The 16083-nt window shown below is 45.3% G+C and overlaps 1 protein-coding gene across 2 annotated transcripts in view; it reads left to right on the forward strand.

Moving 5' to 3' along the window:
* The first annotated feature begins 710 nt into the window (after nucleotides 1-710).
* PRKAR1B (protein kinase cAMP-dependent type I regulatory subunit beta) overlaps nucleotides 711-16083 on the forward strand; it is a 92867-nt gene continuing 77494 nt past the window's right edge. The window contains exons 1-4 of one of the 2 annotated variants that reach the window (XM_071444027.1): nucleotides 711-966; nucleotides 2210-2393; nucleotides 11872-12042; nucleotides 15817-15908. In XM_071444027.1, coding sequence (XP_071300128.1) covers nucleotides 2217-2393; nucleotides 11872-12042; nucleotides 15817-15908 — 440 coding nt within the window. In that variant the 5' untranslated portion in view covers nucleotides 711-966; nucleotides 2210-2216. Of the gene's footprint in view, nucleotides 967-2188; nucleotides 2394-11871; nucleotides 12043-15816; nucleotides 15909-16083 lie in introns of both variants that reach the window. The other variant, XM_071444025.1, reaches the window with a different exon arrangement.

Below are 16083 nucleotides of genomic sequence, written 5' to 3' on the forward strand. Positions count from 1 at the left end.
GGCTGGCAGTTCCCAGCGCTGTGGCCGCCGTGCCCTTGCCTTGTCTCGGCAGCCTGTCCTGCAGGGCCAGCTCATCACCCGTGATGGTCAGGGCACGTTCCATGGCCAGCTTGTCCTCTGTGCCCCAGCTGGGCCATGTGTCACAGCCAGGCTGCTGTCCTTCATGGCCATGCCCATCCTTCATGGCCATGGTGTGGCCACTTCACACACCCGGACTGTCCTTCGTGGCCAGGCCTTGTGAACGGCCGGGCCATTGTCCATGGTGGCCAGGCTGGTCCTCCTTAGCCTGTCCTCGGGCTGGCAGCCGGGCCAGGTCCTGCCGTACCCTGCGGGTCCGTGCGGTGCAGAACGGGACAGAGCGGGTCCGTGCGGTGCAGAACGGGTCTGTGCGGTGCAGAGCAGTGCAGAGCGGGTCCGTGCGGTGCGCTTCGAAGCGGAGGGGTCGGAGCCGCCCGGAGCGGATCGGAGCAGAGGGGTCCGTGCGGGTAGAAGCGCAGGGGTCGGTGCGGAGCTGTTCGAAGCAGCGGGGTCGGTGCCTCCCGGAGCGGAGGGGTCGGTGCCGCCCGGTTCGGAGCGGAGGGCTCGGTGCCGCCCGGTTCGGAGCGGAGGGCTCGGTACCGCCCGGTTCGGGAGGGCTCCGTGCCGCTCGGTTGGAGCGGAGGGTTCCGTGCCGCCGGGTTCGGGAGGGCTCCGTGCCGCCTCTCGGCGGAGGCGGCGGTGGAGGCCGCGCCCGCCGGGGAGTGACGGCGGCGGCACTTCCTGCGGGCGAGCGGCGGCGGCGGAGCCGGAGCCTTTGTGCGGGAGCGGCAGGACGGTCCCCGCGGCGCCCCGCGGCCCCGGGCGGGCGGGCAGCAGCGGAGGCGGCGGAGGCTGCAGTGCGGATACCGGCAGGGGAGCCGCTGCCCCCGCCTCCAGCGCCGGCCAGGACACCGGAGGCGCCGCTGCTCAGCCGGCTCCGGCCACCAGGTATTTACCGGGCCCGGCCCGGCGCGGAGCCGTGCGGCTGGGCAGCGACAGGGACGGGGACGGGGACAGGGACACGGACACGGACAGGGACACGGACACAGACACGGACACGGGCAGAGACAGGGACAGTGGCCGCAGATCCGCCCGGCCGGGCCCGGGGGATGCGCTGCCGCGGTGCCGCCCGGCCGGGCCCGGGGCACTTCCCCCGCACAGCCCGCACTGCCCCGCACAGCCCCCCGCACCCACAGCCCCGCACTGCCCCGCACAGCCCGCACAGCCCGCACTGCCCTGCACTGCCCCGCAATGCCCCGCACTGCCCCGCACTGCCCGCACTGCCCCGCACTGCCCTGCACTGCCCCGCACAGCCCCGGCTGCCCTGCACTGCCTCGCACTGCCCCGCACTGCCCTGCACAGCCCCCCGCACCCACAGCCCCGCACTGCCCCGCACAGCCCGCACTGCCCTGCACTGCCCCGCACAGCCCCGCACAGCCCGAACTGCCCCGCACAGTCCGCACTGCCCCGCACAGCCCCCCGCACCCACAGCCCCCCGCATCCACAGCCCCGCACTGCCCGCACAGCCCCGCACTGCCCCGCACAGCCCCGGCTGCCCACCGCACCCACAGACCCGGGGGTAAAGCTTCCCCGGCTCGTAACGGAGCGGTCATAACCCTGCTGGGGGAAATAAAGAGGGTTTGGGGCTCTTCTCCCCCCAGGTCATCAAAGTTCCCTTCGGGGAACTCACTTCTCTTCGCGGGGGCTCTTCCCGCTCCCCCCCTGCTTCCCCGAGGTAGCCAAGGGTCGCTGGTTGGAAAGGGAGGGATGCTAAAATTGCCCGAAAGTCTCTGTAGCAAGAAGCTGGGCTTCCAGTGACAGGAGCGAGTCCCCACGGGGACAGCAAAGCAAGGCATTATGCCGTCATTTAATAGTGCTTTTGAAACTCCTTGCCTTGTAGGTTAATTTCACCCGTTTGTGTGGTTTTTTTCAAAGATTGATCACAATCTAGGAGTTTAAATTCTCTTTGTGTACTTGGTGGGATGTTGATGATACAGAGATGACACAGTTCAGCATTTCCACATACAACCCCAGAACATTAAAACGTTCAGATTGAATAGGTCCTCAGTAGGCAACAGGCAATATTAAAATGTCTTTGCTCTTCAGATGTCTCCGACAAAGGATTTAGGATCTGTCTCTCATCTCCTTCTTGCACCATTTTCTTACCTAGTTTGTGTTTTCTGTTTACAAGCCTGAAGATGGCTGCTGCTGCTTCCTGCAATGTGGAAGAAGATGAGAGCCTGAAGGGATGTGAACTCTATGTTCAGAAACACAACATCCAACAGATTCTAAAAGAATGCATTGTAAACCTCTGTATAGCAAAGCCAGACCGACCCATGAAGTTCCTCAGAGAACACTTTGAAAAATTAGAAAAGGTCAGTGATTTTCAGATGTCTTTACATTTTCCATTTATAAAATGAAAAAGATTGTTCAAAGATTTCAAATGTTTTGGTACTTTTTTTTTCTTTTTTTAAATGACCACACAACTGTGAAAATGTAAACTGTTAAGAGAAAAAAGCCCCAAGCCTTCATTTGTGGATGTCTACTATAATATTAGCTATAGCTTAGAATTTTTTGTGCATAACACCAAGATTATAATATCTCATCAAACTGCATTTGTTAAAAGTGACCCATATTGGTTGTGAGGCATGGTACCCTGAACTTTCATCTCTTGGAAGAACCTGACTGTGGGTGCAAAAGATGATGTTTATTCTAGTGTCATGTGGTGGGGTTTTCCCTTCCCCTAAAACTGACCAAAATCAGGGAACCAGCAAGTTCTCAAAATCCTTGAATAGTTTGCTATTGAATTTCACTGCTCTCTCCTGTCTGCAGTGCCTGTCCCAGGATCCTCTGACAGGGGATGCACTGACAGAGACCTCACTTACTGTGACTGTCTTCAAAAGCAGTCTGGAGAGGGGGAAACCTTTTAGAGCATTCCCAGACAAATTCTCTCTAAAGCCCAGGGGTGTCTTTGCAGGAAGAGCACGTTGTGTGAGCAAGAATTGTTGTAGGCTTGAGAGATAAGGTTCAGTAGTTTCCTCCTTCAGGAGTGGATAATACATCAGGCTGATATATCACCAGTGATGTAAAACATTTAATGCATCTCACTCTCTGCTTTTCAGATTCATTTTTCTATAGGTGAGTATATGTCAAATTTGTGTAGTTTTAAGAAAATGCAAACATTGCATTTTGGTGGCAGCCTGGGACATCAGAGAGGGGTACAAAGTACAAAGTGGTTTGTAATTGTATTTGATTATTGTGAAAAAGAAACAGTGTCTTAATTCTGTGTGTTCTAAACTTCTGACAGCCAAGACCCATTTTGAGAGAACCAAAATTGTTGAATTTCATTACTGTGTTGCAAATTATTATCAGTCATAACATGTGGAATTTTGGGCATCTTGAAAAGGAGGATAAACACCATTCTTGAAAAAATACCATTAAAATATGCTGTGGTATTATGGAATATGCTCCATTGCTGGAGAGATTTCTTGAGGAGTTGTACTGGGGGAGTTTGGCCATCATCATTTGTTGGTGTTAACACAGCACACACACCTGAGACAGGAGGGCAGCTCCTCCCCTTGAGAAATGACATCTTCTTTCATGTGATCTCCCATTATTTCCCAAAGAACAGCAGATGCCAGGATTCTGTAGGACATCAATCAGGATGCCAGCACAGGAGCTGATGGATATCACTTGTCTCAAAATGGAAGATGATTTAGAAACATCAAGGCATCAACTGCAGGGAATATTGTGCTTGCTGTGGGAGGACACAATCTTGGCACTGCCTCTCTAGAGCAGCCTGGGGGCTGAGCCTGCTGAGCCTGGAGGCTTTAGGCTCCTTCTGGAGCTTTTCAGCACTGTAATTCTTGTTCCTACAGCAGTTTGACTCCCTCGTTGCCCAAACATCTCTGAGAACTTCCTTGGGATAAATTGCATTGTGAAGGATTTTCTGCTGTAGAATAATATTTTGACTTAGTTGGTTGTGTGAGAACAGTTGAAAGGAAGACTTCTAAAGATAGAGAAGTCTTTCAATAAGTTTTATCCGATTTTTATACACTTGTCATATACAGGTAATTTGAAGAATCCTAATGGAATTGAGAATTTAGCAATTGTTCATTAGATTTTTGTAAATGTGCAATACTGACGTGGCACATTCGCTATTAGCTCCTTTAATTTGGTCCTGTGGAGGGAGGAGGAGTGAAAATATTTGGGTTTAATAATGATTTTCTAAACAAAGTCATGCATTTTTCCACCTAAGTGTGGTATTGTGGGGTTATTTTCCAAACTCATTCAGATAAACAACACATTCCACTGAAGAGAGCAGAAGAAGAACAGTTTATCTGTCAAAAACACATGTGGGAAGTTTAGAGATGAAGTGTAGGGTATTTTTCAAGTGGTTAAAAAATGAGCTTGTTAAAAACAAATAGAGCTTGATCCACATCCATGTACTGGATCTGCCACAGAAGTGAATAAAAAAATAGAAGAGTGTATTTAATTTTGCTAATTCTTAACTCCATCTCATAGAACCAACTCATAAAAGTAAGATTTATTATGATATACAGGATCAGAGGAGATCATAAATGCTTCTCACCCTCTGATGACATCAGAGTTGTGTCCCCTGCCCTCAGCCTGCTGCTAAATGAGAATGGATCAGGGACCAACCCCTGCCCCCAGCACACCCACTGGCCCCAGGTGTCACTCTCAGGTGTCACACACCAGGGGCAGGTTTGTTCTGGCAGGGATTTTGGTGTTTGGAGCAGCTGAGAGCAGAGCCAGCAGTGAGGTAATGCTCAGGGGATGTGGGCTCAGCCCTGAGGCTGGGCCACTCTTTATTCACAGCATGAGCATGGCCTGAGAGGGCTGTAAAGGGAGAGCATGAATAAATACTTCTGAATAAAGTACTGGAGACTGAGGTTTGATGTTTGATTCTGAAGGAGTGCTAGTGTTACAAAGAACACTCCCCCCAAAGCCTTTCTAACTGCAGCTTATTTGTATCAAGTACAATGTCAAAAACCATTACTCTGAAAAAATTGTGGAAAAACTTTAATACACATTTTTCTGTTCATTTAATTGCCAATAATTGCTGGGAATCAGCCTATATTTCTATATTCTGAAATTTGCAAGTCACTTTTATATGCTGTGGCCTATGGACTTCAAGATGACATCTACTCTGATCACATTAACAGTTACTTTGTAAAAATCTACAACATGCCCTTGAGCACAGAAAATAGTTGAAAACAGTTTAGAGACTTTAGATTTTAAAACCTGTGATATTTCCTTTGAACAATTTATTTTACATTTCCCTCTGACTGCATAGATCTTGTTGGATGGAGTGAGGAAAGTCTTTCCCTTAGGGATTGTAATTGGTTTTTTTTTTGGAGTGAGGGAATAGATGTTAGCTAAGAAACTGTAGCATTATTTTAACAGCTGTAATTTAGTCCTGTTTACTTGAGGACTAAAGGAGGCATAGCAGAAAAAAACAGGGAACCCATTATTTTATCTCTGGTGCTTACTTCATGTGAAAAAGTCAATTACTGAAAAATTACAGGCAATGCTTTGTATTTTTAGCCATACTGAGACTGCAAAAATTTCATAGTGTCAGGCTGTTTAGTGCCTCGATTATGTGATCAAAGGTGGAGTTGTCTTGCCAGGCTAAGCTCAGCTGTTCCACAGCAAAGAATTCAAATGAAGAATAGAACTAATGAAGAAAATGGCACAAAGGAAGAGGAAGCAGCAGGAAACCGCAGGGTGTGTTTAAAATGGCTTTGCTGAAGCCATTTTAGTGTGGGGTATTTTAGAGCAGGGCTGTGCTGGCTGAGCTGGGCTTTGCTGGTACCTTCTGGAGCTGAGCTCTCTCCAGGCCCCTTCCGTCGCCCTCAGCACAAGCAGGAAACATTATTTTACTCTAATAAATCACCGCCAGCGGCTCGGCAGTGTAGTTTGGGATGCAGGTTGGTGTCGCATCCTCACGGTGCCGTCGGAAAGGGAATTTTTGGGCAAAATTGTGAAAATCCAAATTTGGAGCTCGAACCCCGCGGGTCAACAGCGCTGCCCGCGCGGCGCCCCCTGGCGGCACCGGGCGCAACTGCACCCGGGCGTGCCGGGGCCTGGCCCTGAGGGAGAAAAACCAAAATGCAAAAATTTTATATTTATATTTATTTCTGTTAGCAAAATACTCTTTATTTACTTACCACAGGGAGTTTCAGAACCAAAGGTACTCAAGAATCAAAGTTTCAGCACCAGGCTCTTCTTCTGCGACAGTATTCTCTCCCAGTATTTGTATTTTATCACAAAAATGAGTCCTTCAATCAGTAATTTCCACCAGAACCTGTCTAAAATGAAATTAATTCTGATGAAATTAATTCTTAAAATTACGGGTTAATATTATGCAAAGTGTAACTCACTGCTTTCAGATAAGCTGGAGAGAGGTTACAGATTTGAAGCAAAATCACACAGAGAAGAAGCTATAGAAAAAATGCATTAACAAAGCAGTTTTATAAAGCCTAGTAATAATATTGTTCAAAGCTTGCCAAGCAGTTGGGTGGTGTATCCGTGGTGGTCAGAAATGTTGGTAAAGCATGCAAGAACGTACCTGAGGTGCTGATAGAAGCACAGCAGTGGGAGCAGCAGGAGCCCTGGCTGTGTGACTGAGCAGGCTGGGGCTGCCTCTGTCCTGCCTCTCCCCTGAGATCAGCACTGGGAAGAGCTGGAGGAAAAGCAGCTCAGGTGGGACCTCTGGGATTGCCAGAGCCAGCCCCAGGCAGTGCTGGGAGAGGTGACAGTTTTCTTGGAAGAGGTAAAGGAAAACAAGGTGAATTTTTAAAGCCCTCCCAAGGCAAATTTCCTACATGAAGGGAAGGGTGAAGGATGAAGGGAATAAGAGCAGAAAGAGAAAAGAAAACCTTTTTCCCTAAGAAATAAAATTAGTTATAAGCAAACCCATGCTCTTATGAGCTTGTGTGGAGCATATTAGAGCTGAGCTCCCTGTTTACTCTGTGTGTCCAGAAGTGTGAGTGGCTTTCCCAGTCTAAAAGCCAAAACCTGACAAAACCAGAGTGCAGTGATGGAACACGGAGGGAATTCTGCCTGGAAGACATCTTTGTTTCAAATCTCAAGCTGCCCTGTTTTACATTCATCAGGTTACTTAATCCACTTTTATGTGGGCTTGTCTCTTCTTACACAAGCTATGCGTGCATACATTGTTGTTTGGCTGGATTTTAAGAATCAGAAGTGTTGGCTATGATTCTCTTTGATTATATAAGCTTTTAAGTATCAAAAATAGGGTCTGTGTTTTGTAACATAACCTCTCCCTTTGCTGTGAGGCAAAGAAAGTAGGGAAGAGGTGGTGATGGGTTGGGATGCTGAAGACACTGGTGGGGGGAAGACAAGAAGTGTGAACAAGCTGCAGGAGGTAAAACAATGGCAGTAAAGGGTCTGAGGAAGGCCAGCCATGCAGCTGCAGTGTCACCAGAGCAGGTGGATTTTTGGCAGGAGATTTTTGCCCACATTGGAAATTGGGAATGAGCAGAAATGCAGAGAGGCCACGGAGGATGCAGGAATAGTAATCAAAGTGGGGGATAACTATGGAGGGGGTAAATACCTTGGCAGGGTGGTGGGGAGTGCATTTAAAGATATTTCTTAGAATTGCTGCAGAAGAAAAGTAAAATGGAGCAGAGGGAAGGCAGTGGAACAATAATTGGGATTGTGTGAATAACAAGGCTGAATTGATCACAAAGATTGTCTGTCCTGGCAAAGATAAGACTGGAAGGAACATTAAGATCTCCCAGATTTTTCCTGCTTTTAGAGATGGCATTAGTCAGTCCCATGCTTCAGCAAAATGAAGTGCTTTGCCTTTGGCCTTTATTGGTTGCTGTAAATCATCAGAACCAAGGAGTGGTGAGGGGTGTTAGAAACCTTCCTGGGCTGCAAGCATCTCCTCTGGGTCAATTCCAGTGCAAAGAGAGATTAGTTACCTGTGCATGAACCTTCCTGCACATTTTCTGTGAATAATCCAGGTCTGTCAGGCAGAAAAGTTTATGAATGTGCTTGAGGGGGGGAAAAAAACCCCCAAACATTTAGCATGTACTTGGTGATGTGGTTTTTGAATGCAATGTATACATTGTAGGAAGCAGAGCAGAGGTTTGATGCTGAGCTTTGATGTCAAATGTCTGACTTGCTTTGGAAAGTCTTTTTGGGATGCTGTTGTGAGGCTGCACAGTGATTTGGAGCCCCCTTAGGTGCTTTCCTTCCTTCAGCTCATCTGAGTTTTCAGGTAGTGACAAAGCCTGAAAGGAGAGACTGGGAGAGGAAGGAAATTTCTGGTCAGAAATGCTCCAGTTGACAGAGAAGAAAGCTTCTGGGTCAGGAAGTGTGTGTGCTCTTGAGCAGTGGTCTGAAAGGAAGGGTAAACCTAAAAACTGTCTCAGCATTGTGGCTGCTTCACTTGCAATGCTTAAACTCACTAAAAGTTCATGGAAGAATTATCTGGGGGTGATGCTGAGGACAATATGCTAAATTCCTGTGGTTGTAGCTGAAAGTGGACATGCAAAAGATAAACTGGTTACTGCAATTGTATTTATTGGTTCTTTCAATTTGAGGCAATGATCAAAGGCAGTTCCACTGCCTTGCTGTTGTGCCTTCCATGTGTTTTCTCATTTGGAGGTGGACACAATTGGGCAATATGATTATGAATTATCAGTGCCATCCAAAGAGAGAGAGGGGGAGAGAGATATCACTTGTTGTCATGACAACAGAAGATGATGAGGTGTTTACTTGAAGCTGAGTTCTGCACAAGGATTCACATCAAGCTGCATCTGAGGATCGGTGTTTGAAGAACTCCTCTTGAGACAGTTCATTTCTGCTTCCAAGCACTGGCTGCATTTGTGCAGCTTTACCCCAGGATATGTGGAAGACATCTCTCTGAAAGCTCAGCCCAGGACAGAGCAAAGGCTTTATTTGCAAAAGGCAGGCTGTAGTTCAGGAATGGGGATCCTTCCCAGCCTGCAGCTATGGAAAACCAGCCAGTCCAGTGCCTGCTGTTTGTATAGAAGGAGTTTGTAGTGAAGAGACTTCCTTTTAAAATGAATCACACAGTAACTCACTTTTATAATCCTTTCAAATCTTCTTGGCTTCTAAAAGTATTTGAGCTTAAGAGCATGCTTTGTAGTATTAATTTTATCTCACTGAGCTTCCTTTTGTATATAAATCTGTGCTGGGGTGGGGGAGATATTATTTATTAATTCCTTGGAAGTGGCTTTTATGCAATGTGTACTGAAGAGAGAAGAGTGTATTTTATATTCAAATGTGGCAAACTACTACTCTGCTCTCTGAGTAAATATGCTCTGGATAAAAAGAACTGTGTAAATGCTGCACACCATTAGTTACTCCATTGCCCTCCTGTTGTACTTGCCTTTTAGTTAAATTTTAGCTGCTATTCTTCAGAAAAGTCTTTACTGCCTTTCAGTTAAACCCATGAAGAAGGTGAATTTGGTTGTGTTCATTTAATATAGTCAGAGACCATTAACACTATCAGAGATAGGCAGTCAGTAATGTTATTTGAAATTCTTCAGTCATAGCTTTTGTTTTTAAACACTAGATGTTAAATATAGTTGTAATATATAGCACACATTTGTACTTGAAATATTTTGCTTGATTGTAGTTTAGGAATCTAGAGGCAGAGGGGGGTAAGGAAGAAGTTGATGAGAATGCTGAAATAGGACTTGCAGTTCTTACACTATAGGAAAATCTAATTGAGTCATTTTTTAACATATCTAGTCCTGCTATTTGAATGTGAAATTACTAAGTTTCAGTAAGGATTTAATACATCTGAAATTCTGGATTTTTGGTTACAGCACCGAGATCAATTGTATTGTGGCCTGGGAGTTTTGGGGTTGTAAGCCAAATTTAAACCTCAATCGATCTCAGAAAGAACTTGGCACTTTTTGAGGCAGGTCAAGGTCTTGAAAAGTCAGATCTTTAGCCAGCCCTCTACATTTTATCCCTGATCTTGTCCCCTGAATATTTCAGTAATGCCTTCTTCTAAACAAGAATGTGTGACTTGTTGCTTTGAGTCATGCAGCATGGGAAATACTGCTCAGTTATTTATTTCAAGCAGCAATAGTGCACCAAAGGCTGGTATCAGAGGTTAATGAGAAGGGCAGTGCCAGTCATAGTGCAGGAATTGACTGGAATAAGACCAGAAGAGACAGGTGGCATGATGAATTTGATGCAAACACCAATGGCAAAACATATATTAATCATCCCTTTTTCTTGCGAGCTCGAAAGTTGTGAGCCTGTGCCAGTTTTCTGTACTGCCCTTTCCTGGTGCCATCCATACCTGATGAGCTGTGGATCAGTCACTTCCTCTGTCAGTGGGACCAGCTGGTGATGTTGGGGATCTGCCACTCGTGCTGGTGCTCCCAGATGCTCCCTCCTCTCCTCACTCCCATCCTGGCTCTGAGTGGAAAATCTCACTGGAAATTTCCTGTAGGACAGAGGCCAGGTCCTGGCAGGTCACCCCTGTTGGAGGAATGTTGGTTTATGGGGTGTGCAGGGAGCTCAGCATTGCTGTGTTTTCTTTTTGGGTAGCCTGCAGTGCTGCTGAGCTGAGTTGTCTGAAAAATCCTGGGGTTGTTGAGGGAGTCATGGGGTGATGGCTGCATGCACATCCCTCAGCATGGCTCTGGGGCTACCAGGCTCTGGGGTTTGCCTACACAGAGGAGGTGGCAGCACATGAAACTACTGCTGCAGCAGCCAGCTTGCCTCCTTACAGTGCAGTGCTCATGCCCTCTGGTTTCCTGTACCAGGGAACAGAATTTATGGCCCACCCCATCTCCAGTTCTCCCCTGCCTTTAGTGGAGATTGGGATGAGCCAGCCCCAAGGCTCTGGGGGAGCAGCAGGGGCAGTGACTGTGCTGTGGCTGAGCAGTGCCAGGGCTGAGGAGGAAGGCTGGGTCTGAGCACACAGCCCCTGTTCCTCTGACTGACAGATATGGACGATGCAAAGGGAATTTTACTCCTTTTTGCTTTCCCTTGGATCTGAGGAGCTGAGGGACAGAACATGGGGCTCTGGGAAAATACTGTAATTATGGGTAATCTGTTTTGTGTCTATCCTTTGGAAGTCAAATTCAGTGTATGAATTGACAGTCTTGCAATTCTGACCTGCTTTCTTGAAGGTTTTCTGTACTGTTCTCTATTCTTGTTACTCTCTCTTCAGGGATTCCCTTTCCTGTTTTATTCTCTGTTCCACAAGCATGAGATTTGTAGAATAACCTCCCTATTGGCCAGCTGGTGCTAGGCCAGCCACCATCTCTCATAGTCCTCTGGAGCCTACCTTGGATCCTATCTGCTTGGAAAGAGTCCCATTGATTATAAATCAGTTGTATGGCAGAAATTCTGGGGTAGGGAGCATCTTTGTTGTTTATGGTGATGGTAAGCTTGCAAAGCAGAGCAAGATGAAGAAACCAATCTAATTTATCAATGTGTGACTTCTGACAAATTGTTTGTTCTAGAGACATTGACGTGTACAAACCAACTGAGAAAATAACGCTGTGATGTTGGAGAGTAAGCAATGGAAGTTTTGCTTTCTCAGCCAGGAGTAGCTGCAAAGATATAGATACATTGGTTTATATACATTGTTTGCCATGATGTGTGAGAAAGAGTAGAGCAGGTGAAATGCCTGTACACACATTGTGGTTAATGCCATTCTCATTAAATCTGTAATTTTCATTCAGCAGTACAAACCGACCGTCACCCTAACACAGACGTGAATGGGCTGCTGATAGCCATAAAAGAAGGTCAAATTGACCATACCCATGGCTAAGAGATGCTTCATTGTCTCTTTCTGCCTTGCAGGAGGAATGCAAGCAGATCCTGGCCCGGCAGAAGTCCAGCTCCCAGTCGGATTCCCACGACGATGAGATTTCCCCGCCGCCGCCCAACCCGGTGGTGAAGGCGCGGCGCCGGCGCGGTGGGGTCAGTGCCGAGGTGTACACGGAGGAGGATGCTGTGTCCTACGTCAGAAAGGTACCCTGGACCCTCCCTCTGCCTCCCAGATGTGCAAGGCGATGGAGTGGCTCATGTTTTGTCCCTGATTTGGACTCCTGGGCCAGCCTGGCGGATGGTGTCCTCATGCTGGCATAAGCAGAGCCTGACCAGCTTCACACTCAAGGTCTTTTGTGTCTCCTTGACTGGGGATTTTCCCCATCAATGAGATTTCAGCATTCACTGTTCCTTCTTTTTTAAGATGTGCTGCTCATCTGACAGGGTCAGTAATTCACAGCCATTTTCTTGATAGCCACTGGCTTCAGCATCTTCTGAGTTTGATCAGAAAATCTCATTATTCAAGACAGCTTTTCTGTTGCTGCATTTCCTGTTTGTTTTATTTTTGGTTTCCAAAAGTCAGATCTGCCTCAAGTTTTCTTTAATCTAAGTCATTTAGGTTTCCTAGACCACTCAGGCATGTATTTCCCCTGTTGATTAGGTACCATTTAACTGAATTTTGGAAGTCTCTTGACCATACTTGGGTGATTTTGTGTGACCATTGTCTTTGTAGAAATGCCAATCCCAAATTAGATAATTTCTTCACTAGGAGCTCTGTTTTGGGCTTCCCTCTTTTTAACGGCCTTTATTCACAAAAATATCTAGCTATGTTATATCTTTGATATCTCTTAATAACTCTGCATTTTTTTTTGACACTGGCTAAAGCTTTCAAAGATTGTTGAAAGAGGGACATTACAATAGCATATGTCATGTTTGTTTAGGGAGCCAGGCTGAAAATGTATTTCATAAGGTTGACAGATGCTGCTAATGTGCTTTTGTGCACGCCTGGAGTAGCTTTAACTCAAAGAGCTTTTTCTTTATGGGAATGCATTTTGTCAGTCACTGTTTTTTTGGCAGAATGCTTTTTGCCTTTGCAGTCAGATGTGCTTTTGTCATCTGCTTATGATACAAGTTCACTGGCTGCTCTGGGGATTTCTGTCCCAAGAAAAAAAGAATTGGGAGAGCCATTAATCCTAAAAACAAGTGTGTAAGAGTATTCTTGTGGCAGTTAAATAATGTTTGCAAGTGTAATTTGCAAATTTTAACAGCACTGTGGTCAAGCTGTTAATGAATGCCCTGCACTGTTAAAAACTTGTGTGATACTTCAGAAGCCACTTTAAAACACTTTTTTTCTGTGCATTTTGCAATATCCCCCTCAAAAACTTCCATGAAGAGATCCCATTTGTTTCTGCTTCTTATGGGTTCCATCTGACTCTTCTGGAAATCAAAGGAAACATCCCTTCCCACCCCCCTGAGCAATTCTTTTATGTTTATTATGAAACCTGAAGTAAACTTTGTTTTCTTCATTTCTCAACAGTGATGTCAGTGAGCCCTGACAGTAGCATGAGTAGGCAAGAACCAGAAGCAGCAATACGGATCATATTCTGTGTGTTCTTTGACTAGTCCTGTTATGATTTTGATTTCCTAGGAACTGACTGATCTTAAATAATAATAATTTAGGGGATAGTTTCTTGTACAGCTACAGATGCTGGAAGGAATACAGAACTAGCACTGGGAGGATTTGTGTCAGTGCTTTGTCTTCTGCCATAAGCAAATGAATCCCATAGTGAATCCCATGGTGAAACCCATGGATGTGATTTCGAGAACACAGAAATAAAAGGAGACACTGAAAGGACAAATTATGGAACAAATTTAAAAGAGTAAAAAGCAAGGCAAAGGTTGTGTTAGCCTATTGCAAACAGATGGCATTTTAGATAGTAGTCAGGAGGAACTGCTGGCTTGAATTCAGGTGTTGGATGGAAGCACATCTGGGTTATAAGCCAGTTTGGAGGATCCCTTGAAGGGGTGAGCTATAGCATGAGTAGTGCTAGAGGCAATGAAATGAGTTATGTCCCTGGAGAGAAAATCAAAAGAGATTTAGCTCTGTGATTTGAGCAAGCACATGGCATGGCTTCATTCCGGGGAAGATCTCTGTGGAGGGTTAGTTCATCCTTGAACCAGAGAAGGCAATATTTGTCAACACATCTGACAACACAGTTAACAACTAACAGAAGAGGAATCTTGCTCTAAAGAGGGTGATCAGCTTGAAAAGAACATCCAGTGATTATTTGGAAGAGAGATGTAAGAAATGGCCAAGTGATTCTTAGCAGCATTTGACTTTGGTCAGATGCCTGGTCACACCTAGAGAGCCTCTCCTGTGTTTTCTGTGTCCCTGCCCCAACAAACCCACAAAGCCTTGTGGCTTTCACTGCTGCAAATTTACACTGAGGAAGGCTACTCAGTGCTATTTCATAATCAGACAGAAAGGCTGGAGTTGAGTGTCTTAGTGATCTGATTATTTACCCTTTTGGCTCATCAGCAGTAAGCTGAGCTGGTGTATTCTTAATAGAGCAAGGGTTCAGGCCTGCAATTCAATCCAGTGTTCCTCTGATAGGGTGAAAACCAAGAATAAGATACTGGCTGAATTTAACATTGAGAAATTTAAACTTTTAGATAATTAGATCAGATTTCACTCTGATTCAAACATGCAGTTTGTGCATGTATACTTCTCTAGACTTGATTGGAGTAATCTGATTTCTGCAGTAGTCAATACAAGAGAGGTCTGAAGCCAGTTTAACTTTAGATCTTCACAGTGCAGTGTTTCCCTGTGAAATAAATCTTGATAATTCTTTGTGGGAACTGGTTCTACATCAGTTTTACCCTTTGAGGCATCCTTCTTTTGGTTGGATGGGTAGTTGCTTGCCTTTCCAGGATGAGGGAAGTACCTACACACAGGTAGTAACTTGCAGCAGACAGATACACTAATTCTATCATAAGAAAATGTGAGAGCTAAATGCCCCTTATGCGACCTTTGCTGTGCAGTAATCGAGACTGATAAACAGATTTTGATTTTCAGATTGCAGTAATGTTTATTTAACACTTAAAACTTTTGCTGTGCTTGATTCTGGCTTGTTAGAATTAAACTGCTAAGGAAAATCACATTATCAAAGACCATGGATATCTTTGACGGGCCATAATTTTGTTACAAATTTCTTGTGTCTCTCCTACTCTTGGAGTCTCTGACTGATAGGAGAAGATACTTGGCAAATAGATACATTATCTACTGATATCTTACCTAAATGGTTGCCAAAATGGAAAGCTTAGCTTTCCAAAGTGGAAATACTCCTGAATTTCAACTTTTATTTTAAGCAAATTCATGCACAACAGGACTTTTGACATCTCCCCAGTTAAAAAATAAAGACTTCATCCTCAAATGGAAATTCTGCTTGTTTGCCATGAAGCCAAGGCACAGGATTTGACTCAAGTGGGCCTATCAGGAGCTTGGTTCCTTATACCACAGGCAGTACTGAAAAATATGATGTATTCAACACATTTTTACCTTTTTCCTAAAGAAATGTTGCTATTTTCACAGTTTTAAAAGTAGGTTACTTTTGATATGGGTTGGAAGGAAGAGGAACATAAAATGCATTTTCCTCAGTCCAAGATATTTGAAAGAAGACTACACAGCTGCCAATACCTCCTAATTACAGTATTTTTATGGATATCCTTCTCCCCAGTCATCCCTGATCTTATATTGCCTCTCTGAGTGTCATTTTGAGAACAAAATTTCTTATCCTCATGTTATCAAAACTGTAATTTATTACTTTCTTAGTGGCTTTATATTATAGCCTAATCCTGTCTCAGTGCCTGAAATCAAATCACATCCATTTTCTTGACTAGTGGAATTTTCTGTAGATTCCATGATTTGTGAGTGAATACAATCAGGCATGTAATTACCTCTCATTCTTTTCTCTACAGGTTATTCCCAAGGACTATAAAACTATGACTGCTCTGGCCAAGGCCATCTCCAAGAACGTGCTCTTTGCTCATCTTGATGACAATGAACGAAGGTATGAGGGGTTTTATGATTCAAGGGAGTTCACAGCTTGGTGTGAGGACAGGAAATTAGATTAAATTTCATCTCAGGGTCCACAACTGCTGTCACTGATGCATTTGAGTTGCATCCTCAAACATGCTCATGGTATTCTGACAGAGGGTAAAACCACAAGGTAAAAAAGGCCAAGA

Source organism: Agelaius tricolor, unplaced genomic scaffold (assembly GCF_023055355.1).
Source record: "Agelaius tricolor isolate 1412-34295 unplaced genomic scaffold, bAgeTri1.0.p SCAF_19, whole genome shotgun sequence".
In the NCBI taxonomy this organism is placed as follows: Eukaryota; Metazoa; Chordata; class Aves; order Passeriformes; family Icteridae; genus Agelaius; species Agelaius tricolor.